This window comes from Lactuca virosa, chromosome 6, assembly GCF_052849685.1.
Source record: "Lactuca virosa cultivar CGN04683 chromosome 6, Lactuca_virosa_CGN04683_v6, whole genome shotgun sequence".
NCBI classification, from domain to species: domain Eukaryota; kingdom Viridiplantae; phylum Streptophyta; class Magnoliopsida; order Asterales; family Asteraceae; genus Lactuca; species Lactuca virosa.
Window position 1 is genome coordinate 63,354,706 of NC_136431.1, and position 13,529 is coordinate 63,368,234.

The 13,529-nt window shown below is 35.5% G+C and overlaps 1 protein-coding gene and 1 pseudogene across 1 annotated transcript; one reads left to right on the plus strand and one right to left on the minus strand.

The window, feature by feature from the left end:
* Positions 1 to 3,181: 3,181 nt before the first annotated feature.
* LOC145118491 (E3 ubiquitin-protein ligase PUB23 pseudogene) lies at positions 3,182 to 4,818 on the minus strand (annotated as a pseudogene).
* Positions 4,819 to 11,277: 6,459 nt separating this feature from the next.
* Positions 11,278 to 11,709, plus strand: LOC145121594 (uncharacterized). Its single transcript, XM_079057313.1, has one exon. The coding sequence runs from the start codon at positions 11,278 to 11,280 to the stop codon at positions 11,707 to 11,709; it is 432 nt and encodes a 143-aa protein (XP_078913439.1).
* The last annotated feature ends 1,820 nt before the right edge of the window (positions 11,710 to 13,529 follow it).

Genomic DNA, 13,529 nt, shown 5'->3' on the forward strand with positions numbered 1-13,529 from the left:
TCTAACTTGATATATTCATATGAATCAATGTTATTATGCTAGTTAGGATAAATACCTTGGAAAGTTCATATTTGCATGTATAATAGAGAAAACATAGATCCAAGGTATTTAGGGTTGCATGTACACTTAGGAGTGTTAGAATGCTCAAAACCCAACAGAATCGGATGCGGAGTCCGAAGTCATAAACCCTCCTTACGTCGCACGAGTCCCTGCACACCGTTTAGGCTACAACGGACATACGCCCCGCTGAGCGGAAGACCTAGAGAGGTGGAGCCGCCACCAGCGCCAACGCTCGCCTTTTGGTATGCAACGAGGTTACTATAATCTCAGCCAAGGAGGACCGGCCGACAGAGCCCTCCCAGTCATGATCCAGCGGATCACGGACCTTGGTGACCAGACTAGGGAAACAACAAACCGCGTTCTGGAGTTGGGAGTCGTTGCAAAGGTCACAGACGTGCGGACTCGATATTTGGAGAGAGACTACTATCCCGTGGATATACTCATTGAGGACCTTACCACCACTCGAGCGGAGGTAAGGGAATATCAGGAGAGGCATGTGGCTCTCGAGGAGAGAGTGATCGCAGCCGAGCGTCGATTGGCTGAGCTACAGGGCGCCTCTACTTCATCTCAGGGACCACAAAGGACTACCCGTTGTGAGTAGGATTCATCCTACCTCTCAAGATGCACTAAGCCTGGATCCACAAGATCCAAGCAATCCAACACTTCTCCAAGAAGATCCTTCTTCTTCTATGAGCACCAAAATGCATGAAATACCACCAAAAACTGAAGAACCACACCAACGGAGGCTGGGGTTTCATTTCTAGGGTTTAAGGGGATGGAGGCTGAAGATAATAGGCTTTAGTGATGAGTTAAAGAGCTTTAATAGGCTCCAAGACCCTAAATTAGGGTTTGGGTCTGACTGGAGTACGCCCTGCGTACTTATGGTACGCCCTGTGTACTCCCTTAAGCATCCTTGACCAATCTTCCTAGTACGCCCCGCGTACTCCCATGTACGCCCAACATACTAGGCTCAACACTAGTATGCCCATCGTACACTTATGTACGCCCCGCGTACTAGGTTTAACCCTTGAACCACCAAGCTTTCAAAGGCCATAACTTCTTCGTTCTAAGTCCGTTTTCGGCGATCCTTATATCCCCAGAAAGGTAATGAGAAGCTCTACACTTCTATCAACTCGTCCTTGCTTTAAAACGTTCCGAACAAAAATCCAAAATTCATAAAAAGTCCGACTTCCACTTTACGGTTATACCCTTGGGCTCCAAATCACAAACCAAATTCCCAAATCATCTATCCTACCTTATCTACACCCAAATGGGTCTAAATCTCTCTTTCTCAAAGGCCCTAAGCCTTATGATAACCGGTCTTCGGGTCACGACCCCACATTAGGAAATGATTAGGAACAGGGTGTTACAAAAGTCTTCTCTCAATCTCTTTGATTCTTGACAAGACATGGGACATATACCATGACATCCCGTTGGACATGTTCATTACCATCTCGACTTTTCCCGGATCAATGACCTCCTCCTTGGCCACAACAAAAGCCACCCGATTTGAACTTCAACGCCATAATTTTCACACAGTGTATTTCTCCAATCTCTTCCTTTGTTTCAATCACCTTTTTTCAAAGAGGCATCTCCACCTACCAAGAAAACAAAGCCAACCGCTTCACCGTTTTCCAAATGAACTAAATCCAAAGCAACCTGCTTTGATGGATCCTTTTTACCTGCTTTTCACGAACCTACACCATTATCCCCTTATCATGAACAACCCAATCAAGAACTGCAAAATCTCGACATCATCACCCGTTACTGAAAACGACTCGAAATAAACCATTCTTTGATCGTAACTAATAGCTACATACCGCCTATGTTCATCACCGGTCACCCCCTTCGTCCCGAACGGTGCTGCCCGTCTCCCCACGACAACGGTCAACCCGAAAACAATTTACCGTCTCCGTCTTCTACTGTAAAACAGTCTCGAAACAACTCCTGCTGTCCCAAACCTTCTTGTGCGATTAAACCTTCAGTTTGCTACTCCCCGTAGAAAAAAGCGCTACCAAACACCTCGCTTCCGCTGTGATGGCAACCCCGCACCCGGGGGTTCCTCCCCTTCGAAAGTCGACTCTCAAACCGACACCATCTTAACCTCGCTCTGATACAAAGTGTTGAACTAAACTTGATAAATCCTCTGTTATGAACAAGGAAGAAAAACAAAGGACAGAATAACAGAAGAGAAGCGATATGATGCTTAATGCTTAATCTTATTCAAAATAGGGAAACATTAACATTACATGTGTTTAAAGGAAAACAAAAGAGTCCTAACCCTAACAGATACATAATGCTTGGTAAACAAGCACACAACTTCCTAATCTAAATCAAATGCTTAAAATAAAAAGTTTTTTATTTCCAAATCACCCCCGCACTATAAATCCGATTAACCTAACATGGAACATTAAGTTCCTACATTGGAAGTCTTCAAATAATTAGGCCGGACGGTGTGCTGGGGGAAATGAGTGGGGGAAAGCTTCCTCCACCCTAAAACAGCATACCGTAGGTGAGGGAAAAGAGTGAAGGAAGTCTATTCCCTACTCTCTCTCCTCGTGTGATTGGTCAATGTTTTTTTTTTTAGTTTTTTTAATATTTATTAAATTATATACCGACTAAAAAATTATAAAAAATATATCAAAATTCATGGTTTTTAATTTATACAAAATAAGTATAATATTTGTATGAAATATATTTAAAAAAAAAGTAAGATTCCTCCCACACACGCCCTAGTTTTTTGGTGATGGAAAGAAAAGTAGGGGAAATGATGACGTGGCAGACCAAAGGTGAGGGAAACTTCCCACACACAGGTCTTATAAGGATTTTATGCTTTTGGCATTAAATCCAAACTTTTTTTTAACGACAAATACAATATATTCCTAAACTACTTTTAAATCCATCTATGTCTCAGACGAGACTTGAACCCTCAACCTTAAGTAGGGAAGACAATACCTGATACCGCTGGGCTAGAAACCTTTTGGTAAATCCAGGCTTTTCAGAAGGCTTTCAGAAACGAAATGCTGAAGATCACATCAACTATCATTTCTTTGAAAATGAGATGCCTCGTTTTACGATATGAATATGAATGAAAGAACGAATTAAACTCGTAAAATTTATATATAGCTTTATTTAATGGCCTGGAAATAATTAAGAAAATACAGATGAAAATTACAACCGAATGAACTCTTTACTTTTGTTTCCTATGGATCCACAAATCTTGAATAAATTGAACCTCTATAAAGTATTACATTGTGTGTTTTTAGTCACGTTGTTCTTTTCAAATTACTAAAATCTCAAAGTATATATGTATACAATCAGTTAAATCAAATGTTTAAAATGTCGTCAAATTATCTAACCTAAAATCTCAAATTTTGTTTTATGATGGATATGATATAAGTAGATTACTGGGTATACAAGAAGAATTGTTCCAAACCCTAGCATGCATCTTCAAGATCTCCATAGCTTTCTCCTTCATCTTGCTACCACAATCTACTTGCAGCACCAAACAAAGCTTCCCCGCCACCCCTAGATGCAACATCTCCGTCACCACAGTGGTGTTGCCGGAAAACTTCGCCACTGAATGCAATATCCTCACCGCCCTATCGCTGGCCAACTGTGAAATCCTGAATATCTTTTTAGAAACAACGGCCAAACCTGCACCATGTTTCAACATCTCCGATCTCCCTTCAGCACACTGACATAGCAGGTCTAACGCCAATAATACCATCTCTGAAAGCCTCTTGTCGGAGGAATCTAGTAGGAGGTCGATTAATGCCGGAACCGCCGCTGCCTCCGCCGCTCTTATCTTATTCCGCCCCCATAGACAAACGTTAATGAGTAACTTCAATGTCGCTATTGTGGCTTTTTGGGAAATCTGATCGTTCAAAATCTTGACCAACTCCATGAAGAACTCAGGCTTCAACGACGACGTCACTTGCATATTCTGGCTGGTGGCCTCAAACATCGATTTCAACAACATGACGGCGTATGTACGTGACTCATAGTTGGCGGCGCGTTGCATCACGCTCGTTAACGTCTCAACGAAATCACCAGTCTCTGCAAACAAACCCTGAAGCCCAGTTTGAGACAGATGCATGTGGTAAAGGATACCTAGAGCTTCGTCAGCCGGCGTCACCAGCTCGAAACCTTCCACGTCGGAGTCTTCGTCGGCCGGTGAAGATGACGTCACATTCTTCTGGTCGCTTAAGATATGAGCGAGGTAATCAACAGCTCCAACTGCCTCCATTGACCTCTTATTTGTTTCGTTCTCCAAAACAATCACTTTCAATCTCTTCAACGACTTCATTTGCAGATTGGGATACTTCAAATCTTTGAGGAGTTTAAGAATTTCGGATTTGGAAATCGGAATCCTAGGCGTGGAGACTCTTTCAACACCAGACAACGGATTAAGGGTGCACCAAGATTGGATCAATCTACGAAGGGTGTGATTTGGTGTAAGATCTAGATCTGAAAGAACCTGTTTTGTCACAGGACAAGTGTTGTTCTTCTTAGCGTATAACCATTTCTCAATGCTTTCTCGATCATAGGTGATCCCTGTAGGGAGTGTTACAGGGTCTTTCATGAGTTCTAAAGAGATGGGACATACGAAAAATGGAGGGACTTCGACATTCTTATGATCTCCCATTATAGAATGGATAAATTTCAAGAACAACCCACAATAGCTTTGAGAAGAAAGATTGATAACTGAATGTCTTTTTTGAACCTTGAATGAATGAAAGTAGAGGTTTCTAGTTTGTGAATATTTGTTATGAAGAATAATGTATGGTTTTATATATGGGTGGGGGTTGAGTGAGAAAAAGGAATAATATTTTTTAATTCAAAAGTCAAATTAATGAAAAAGTAAAGCATAATATTTGGTCAAAGAGAAATGAAGTTTGACTTTTTAAATAAATTTGTGAGGCTCAAGAAGTGGACAACGAAACTTGGTCATAAATGCATGTGCCAGATAAAGTGTGGCGATCATGTAAAACAGCAAAAACGTGAAGGATATGACTTTCTCTATAAAGGAATATCCTCTTCTAGGTCCTTCAATTTTGATATTCTTTTCATTTAGTGCCTTATGTTTGCAATTCTACAGTTTGAGTCAGTTTTGAATTCAAAAGAACAATTGGTTAAAATACTTTGTATAATTTGCATAAAACCTATAAAGGATATCAAATTATGAACAATTTAGATGGTTACTATCGAATGGTTCCAACCTTTTAACAGCTATTATTATTATTATTATTATTATTATTATTATTATTATTATTATTATTATTATTATTATTATTATTATTACCGTTTAGAGGCTTTTGATTTGTTTAGAAATTATTTAGAAATTGTATCGATTGCATTGAATGATTAGATATAACCTCTAAATGATTTCATTAGGTTATCAAAGAGTCCTTAAATTCAATAATTGATAAATCCAGTAATTTAAAACCAAGATCCACATATGATCCAAGTTTTAAGAAAAAAAAAAGGATGTTTGCAAGAAGGAAAAAATACTAGTAAGATGTATGACATAGACATTAATAAATATTTTCTCTACATATGAGTAGTATCGTCAAAAAACATTATGATGAATGTAAAACTTTAGCATTTGAGGCACTAAAGGTCCATTCTAGCCTTATGAAAATACATGCATTAGCACTACATAACAGTCTTATATATAAAACTGTCTTGAGGAACTTTAAAAGATACAAAATTTTTGGTATGATTGAAATCTTTATTCATGATATGAGAGATATTTAGACAACAAATGTACAAATTCTTTTCATGTTATGGTTCTAATCTACATATAGGCTTCTTCTAAATTTTTGACTGGTAAGATGATGATCATGCTCTTAATGATTTAATTTTGATCTAAGGTTTCACTTTTAGTTCTCGGGTTCTCGAGAAACTATGAGCTCTCAACCGATCTCACCCCATATATATATATATATATATATATATATATATATATATATATATATATATATATATATATATATATATATATATATCTCCAGAAAATTCCTAAAATTTTAGTCTAATTTATGAAAAAGTCTCAAACTAAATTTTGTTTATAGAAAAGCACAAAATACCGGCTAAAACTTCGAAAAACCCTTTTTGACCAGTTTCGTAGATTTTGCCGATATTCTGTCATTTTTCGTTTGTTTGCTCAAAATATTAGGACTTTTTTGAAAATAACTCGATAACCAAAATATTGGGACTTTTCTGAAAATTAATATGAAATTATTGGATATTATTATTAACAAATCATTTTTAAACATAACAAATATTTTTTTTTATAAACAAAGGAAATACATTTGTTTCTAATTTCTAAGAATACAATGGTCGACTAGATACTTCTTTAATGTTTGCTGACCACTTCCAACTCCCTATGTTTCTCCTATGTATCGTTGTGGGTGTGACAGTGAAATGTACTGTGTATGTTTCTTCAGTTAAATAAGAGTTGATAATATTTATTAATACACAATCAATAAGTGTCTACTTGCTATTAGGTGTGACGTTATAGGATCACATGTTATTAGAGATTATCATCACACAATGATTCTTGAACATATAGATCTATCATTATGTTCTTTAATCTAAATACCACTGTAACATACTCAAAATACGGTCCCAAAAATTTCATTTTAGAAATACTAAATAAACGATATTTCGAATCAACTCGTCGAGTTTTTCCTTAAATCGTCGAGTTCTTCCTTTTTCAACAGAATCGAGACACCCAAACTCGTCGAGTTGAGGCCTCCCAACTCGTCGAGTTGGTCACTTAAAACACGCGGTCCAAAACTTTTCAACACGACGAGTTGCGGCTACCAACTCGTCGAGTTGATCTATTAAATTGCATAATTAATAAGTTAAAATACATACCAGGAACCAGGCGTTACAACTACTTAACCTCCATACACTAGTCGATAACAACCATCAAATTACACACATAGTGAAAAGTAAACTTTGAATGACAATTTAACTAGATAATCACCCTTTACTTGTTTCCATATAAACTATCATTCACGATTAACTTTCTCACATTTAACAGATGTGTGTTAGCCTATGGTTGTTACCATGTGAGGAATGGATGTTGGGTGGTAGTTAGGTTAAACAACATCAGAGGAACACCAACATTAGAGGAACACTCACTAAATACGTCTCACCATCATACCCACAACGATGCATCGGAGCATCGTAAAGAGTTTGATGTGGTCAATAAGCAATAAAGGAGTACTTAGACCACCAATTTATTCATAGAAATTAGCAACAAGTGTATTCCCTTTTTTAAAATAAAAATATTTGTTATGTTTATAAATGATTTGTTAATAATAATATCCATTAATTCCATGGTAATTTTCAAAAAAGTCTCAATATTTTGGTTATCATGTAATTTCCGAAAAAGTCTCAAAATTTTGAGGAAATTAACGAAAAATGACAGAATACCGGCTAAATCTGTGAAACCGGCCAAAAAGGGTTTTTTCGAAGTTTTAGCCGGTATTCTGTGTTTTTCTGTAAACGAAATTTAGTTTGAGACTTCATTATAAATTGGACTAAAATTTAAGGACTTTTCTGGAGATTTCTCATATATATATATATATATATATATATATATATATATATATATATATATATAACATAAATGGAGTAATATAGGTCAATACATATCGATGGAAGGCAAACGAGCAACAAGCTGTGCCGCTAGCCCTTTCTCTGGATGACAAAACTAATTCTAAATTTTGTTTGCATACAACAAAATCAACCAATGGATTTTAATTTTAGAGCCAAAATTGGAAATATCCCAAGGCAAAAAGTATCTAAGTTTGTAAAAGATAACTTTGGTGATGTATTAGATTTTTTTTCTTCTAGTTATGGGCAATTTTTGAGTAGTAATGATACTAGTGATGTTTAATTGGAAATGATGTCTCCTAATACAACTTGTTTTGACTTTTCTCTCTTTCAAAAAGTCAACCATTTCCTTTTAAACCCCATCGTTACTCGTGCTTATTTTCGAAAAGTGGCTACCGACAGTTGTGGATCGATGGATTTGGATTGAGTTTCCTAGTTGGCTCTTCCTTTGCAATTAAGGATCCGGACCCGACGTGTCTATTAACGACCAAGTTTCTATCCACATCAGAAAGAATTGGGTCAAGTATGGTTCGTTATCATTATTTGTAGTTGTTTTTCTTTTAATATTTTTTATATTAAAAACGTTGAATATGATTATTATAATAGAAAACCACTAATTTAGCCAAAAATATTATTGACTTTTTTTTTTTTTTTAGAACTGGCCAATAATATATATAACAAAAAGCTTCTGTAAGCATAAAACTAGATAGAAGCAAAAGAAAGTACAAGGAGAAGATAATAACTAGACAATGGAATGGACAAATGTTTCAATCCAACCACCTAATTTTAACCGATTTACCCTTGTATTTAAACTAGGGGTGTGCGCGGTGCGGTTTGATGCGGTTTAGAGCCAAAACCGCAAACCGCACCGCATATACGGTTTGAGTTATTTAGAAACCGCAAACCGCACTGCAAACGTTCAAAACCGCATTATGCGGTGCGGTTTGGTGCGGTCGGTTTATACGGTTTACATGCGGTTTGACTAATTATTTACTTTAAATTTAATGATAATACTATCATTGTCATCGCTAACGGCTCACTAAGTGGTCATTAAGAAATTTGGTGGTCAAATAATTGTGGTCGTTAACTACTTATGAATATACATAAGTTATGAAAACATAGTGACCATAAAATAATGGTCACTGAATCTTAGTTGAAAATGAATTTGAGACAAAAAACTATGGTAACTGCATTAAATTTTGGATTAATTACGATTACATTTTAAAAACTTAAGATAATGTCACTAATTTAGGACATGTCAAAATATTTTTGAATATATATATATATATATATATATATATATATATATATATATATATATATATATATATATATATATATATATATATATATATATATAAAATCATTAATTGATTTTATCAATGCGGTGCAGTTTAAACCGCAACTTTGTAATCTTAAACCACAAACCGCACCGCATAATGCGGTTTAACAAATATACAAACCGCAAACCGCACCACGAGTGTTTTAAACCGCGTTATGCGGTGCGGTTTGGTGTGGTGCGGGCGGTTTATGCGGTTTGTGCGGTTTATTGCACACCCCTAATTTAAACCACAAAAAACCATCGATTTAACAAGATCCATAACCACCAATGGAGGGATTCTTCTCCTGTTGAACACGAGATCATTACAAACCTTCCATATTCCCCATAGCGTACCATAACAAATCCCAGTTAGTATGGTCATTTTCTTAGGGTAATTTCCCCATTGAGATGCGAAGTTTATAACCTCTCGAGCAGAATTAGGACATCGTAAAGGCTGAACACCACACCACCTGAGAACCTGCTCCCACATAATTTTCGCGAAGTTGCAATAACACAACACATGATCTGTGGTTTCCTCCTCTTTGTTGAACAAAACGCATCTATCCATACCGATATTCACCTCTCTTTTCCTTAGCTCCGATGCAGATGGGATTTTATTCATTGGAGCTCTCCATACAAAACTTAACACCTTTATTGGTACTTCTTTCATCCAAGAGATCCTAATAATTACAGAGCTGGTATGTATCTTCCTTATTCATCGTCTTAGAATCTCCACTCTATATCTCTCATCCGAAGCTAGACTACAATTCCATCAATCTTTTTGTTGATTGGGATTTTTTGATCCAATAGTCTAAGATAATAGGAGTAGTTGATGATTAGAAGGTTGTGCATCCCATGACCAAGAAAATCCTGCACCAAAATTCTCTTCCACTTTGCATTTCTTTTGAGACTCTAACCGATATAAAACCGGAAATACGGATTTCAGCGGACCCACACCCAACCACTCGTACAACCAGAAAAATGTGTCGGCTCCAGATTAAGATGTTTGTGGTTTTGTCACTGTACTACGGTTTGGCCTCTTATTATATATATATATATATATATATATATATATATATATATATATATATATATATATATATATATATATATATATATATATATATATATATATATATATATATTTGGAAAAAACCGTAGATGAAGTTACTCACCTACAGTATGCTCTCAACAAATCTACTGTTTCGGGTTGGAATGAACGTCATTCTAGTTACGAACAAAACCATAGGTGAAGCCTACAAACCTACTGTTTACCTTCGTTACCTACAGTTTTGTACACCCAAAAATGACCTAAATGAAATTTTCTAAATTTATATATTTTGGACTAATGGGCCACCAAGCCATAGATGGGCTCCAAAATCATAGCCCATTAGCTGTAAACCGTAGATTATTACCTCTAAAACTCTTCAAACCATAGGTTTTTAGTCGAAACACTGTTTGGTAGGCTATCTTTCGCTAAAGGCTATTTTTTGGCTATTAAGTAAAAAGTCATTAAGACATATGGCTAGATTTGTAATTTTCTCTTATTATATAACCTAATTCTTAAAATATTATTTTGTTTTATTGTTTTATACTCTTTGTATAGTATAAGGGCTCCTTTGTAATATTTGTACATATATATATATATATATATATATATATATATATATATATATATATATATAGATTTATACACGTAACCTTAATTATGGGTTTTCCACATACTCTATCATGGTATCCGAGCCAATATATCTTACGCCTCTTCTTGATTCACCATAGATCAGATGCAAGTTTGTCTTCGTTTTTTTTTTCTGATAGACTATACTACTTGCAATCAAATTGTTTCGATGACCTCCTTATCTCTCCTCGTTAGTCGTAGATCCCTGCCTTCCTACCCTCTTATTGTCACTATGTTATTTGATTTTTACTACTGCTGTTGATCCTATCATAGCAGATTTTGGTCGATCATTGAAGTTGTTCTCCCCTGCAATTTTTGTACACGGAGGCACCCATTGGTTCTTTAGTTTTCGTCCACCCAAGGTAAGCTTCTAGCATCTTATCTCGTGTCCTAATTACATTTATTTTTTGTATTTTTCACTGGTTCATCATATATATATATTCCTGCGCACTCCTCTTCTTCCATGGGATCGAATCCAAGTGCTAGTTAGTTAGTCTTTGCCCTTACTAATGTTTACTCGCAGTTTAGCTTCAAGTTATCTGTCGATGGCTCTAGATACAAATTATGCCGTATAATTTTATTGGATATGTGCAAATATGCTAAAGTTCATGGGCATATCACTGGAAAATCCATATCTCAGCGAGATGAAAATGAGGATTGGAATGCTATTGATCTTAGGATAAAATTGTGGTTTTATTCAATGTATGATGCAAATATGTTGCATATCATCTCCAATGACGATTCCACCTCAAACGATTTATGGGATACGTTTCATGCGTTCTTTCTCAACAACAAAATGTCACGAATGCTCCAACTTCATGAAAATTTTCACAACACCAAACAAGGGTCTTCATCCATTCCTGATTTTTGTCATTCCTTAAAGAACTTGGCTGAAGCATTGGTTGATTGTATCTCTCAAATTGATGATGTTGAGTTGGTGATGCAAATTCTTCGACAACTCCCTCCCTCCCACCATAGCATTGTTGATGCTATCACAAATACAAAACCATTTCCATAATTCCTTGAAGCCAAAAACATGCTCTTGATTCATGATTCATGAGAAGAAGCAATCGACTTACTTGGCGATGTTCCACTTACCTCTTCGACTGCTCTTTATTCCTCCTCAAACCACAAAAATCTCGAAAAAATTTAATTAATGAGAGAATAATAGGTGGGGAGCTTCCAAGGTAGGAGTAATACTAATGTTTCCTCTAGTGCTTCTTGATATATATATATATATCAAGAATGTTTCCTCTAGTGTTTCCTCTAGTAATACTAATGCTTCTTGATATATATATATATATATATATATATATATATATATATATATATATATATATATATATATATATATATATATATATATATATATATATATATATGCGCATTATTTTAATACATTTATGCTACATTTTAGTTAATAATGAATATATTTGGTACTTATAATGTTTAAATTCTATTTTGTAGCTAAATTGGATATTCTCGAAGAAAAGGGCCAAATCTTAACAAAAGCTGGAAGTTAGAGGACTGGAGCTGAAAAGGATACAAAAAGGATGCTGTTGGACAACTTGACCTTTCGTCAGTATTTTAGCCATATCTCATGACTCGTAACTCCGATTGACGAGAATCAAAAAGTTCCGGAAACTAGACAAAATTTCAGACGACTTTCGTTTTTGAGCCAAATACTAATTCGCAGTTCTCATGACGTGAGAACTATAATATCACGACGTGAGATTGATTATTCCATAAGATAACTATGTGGAATGCAGTTTCCTTGCTGAATACGGATTGTACTGATCTCACGACGTGAGACCCTAATTCTCATGACGTGAAGGATGATTTAAGGAAACTATAAATACTCCTTTGCACATTCGACTTAAGGAGGTTGAATATGATTTTCTGGAGTTATAGTCGAAATCAGAAGTCATAGAAGAGAGAAAAACAACCCTTGGAAGAGAGAACGACTTGAGATTGAAGATTTGAAGATCACACGTCACATTCGGTTTGCATTAATTCAATCATGTCAAATTCTAATGTGTTTGTGTGCTTATTTTCTGCCATGAGTATCTAAATCATTAGGCTTTCGTTTAGTGTAGATGAACCCTAATATTATGTGTTAGTTTCTTATACTTGGATTTTATGAAGTTGGTTTATGCATGTGTTTGATTATCAATACCTAGCATGTTAAAGTTTGCATCTTTGTTTATTTGATTCAAGTTAAGTGTAGTTTATTGACCATTTGAATTACATGAACTTGTTTACCTTGTAGTTTTTGATCATTAAATTGCTAAAGCTAGGATTAATCACATCTTAAATTAAGTGATAAAGGTAACAAATTTAGCTGTGTTGGAGAACATAAATTGATCATAATTGTGTTTAATTAATTGTCTTGATCATAGATAATTTTATTAGATGTATCTTGTGTTGGGTTTTTATTCAAAAATCCGGTTTCACAACCGGTAAAAATGACAACGGAAGCTTTACAAATGTTGAATAAAACTAAAACTATTTTACCCACCAATGATCATTTTATAAGAGTTTGAAAGATTAAAACAACCATAGAAGGGAAAACATAACAACCTTTGAAGACTTTGATCCTCATGGGAGGTTGGAAGTTGATGAAGTGTGACATGAAACTCGAAAACAAGAGTTCTCTAGAAGTATCCACCAAGCAAGAGAACCATCAAAACATGCTAGTCTTCACTTGTAATTTTGTTGTTCATAAGCCTTTGAAATATATATACCAAATATATCTTCAAAGGTGAAGCAACAAAGGGACTTTGTCTAACATCAAAATGCAAGAGAATGGAGGAGAAGTAGAGCTTATGAAGCTCAAAA

Bases quoted from the DNA above. Each gene is read 5' to 3' on its own strand.
- LOC145121594 (XM_079057313.1), top strand. From the start codon at position 11,278: ATGTGCAAATATGCTAAAGTTCATGGGCATATCACTGGAAAATCCATA.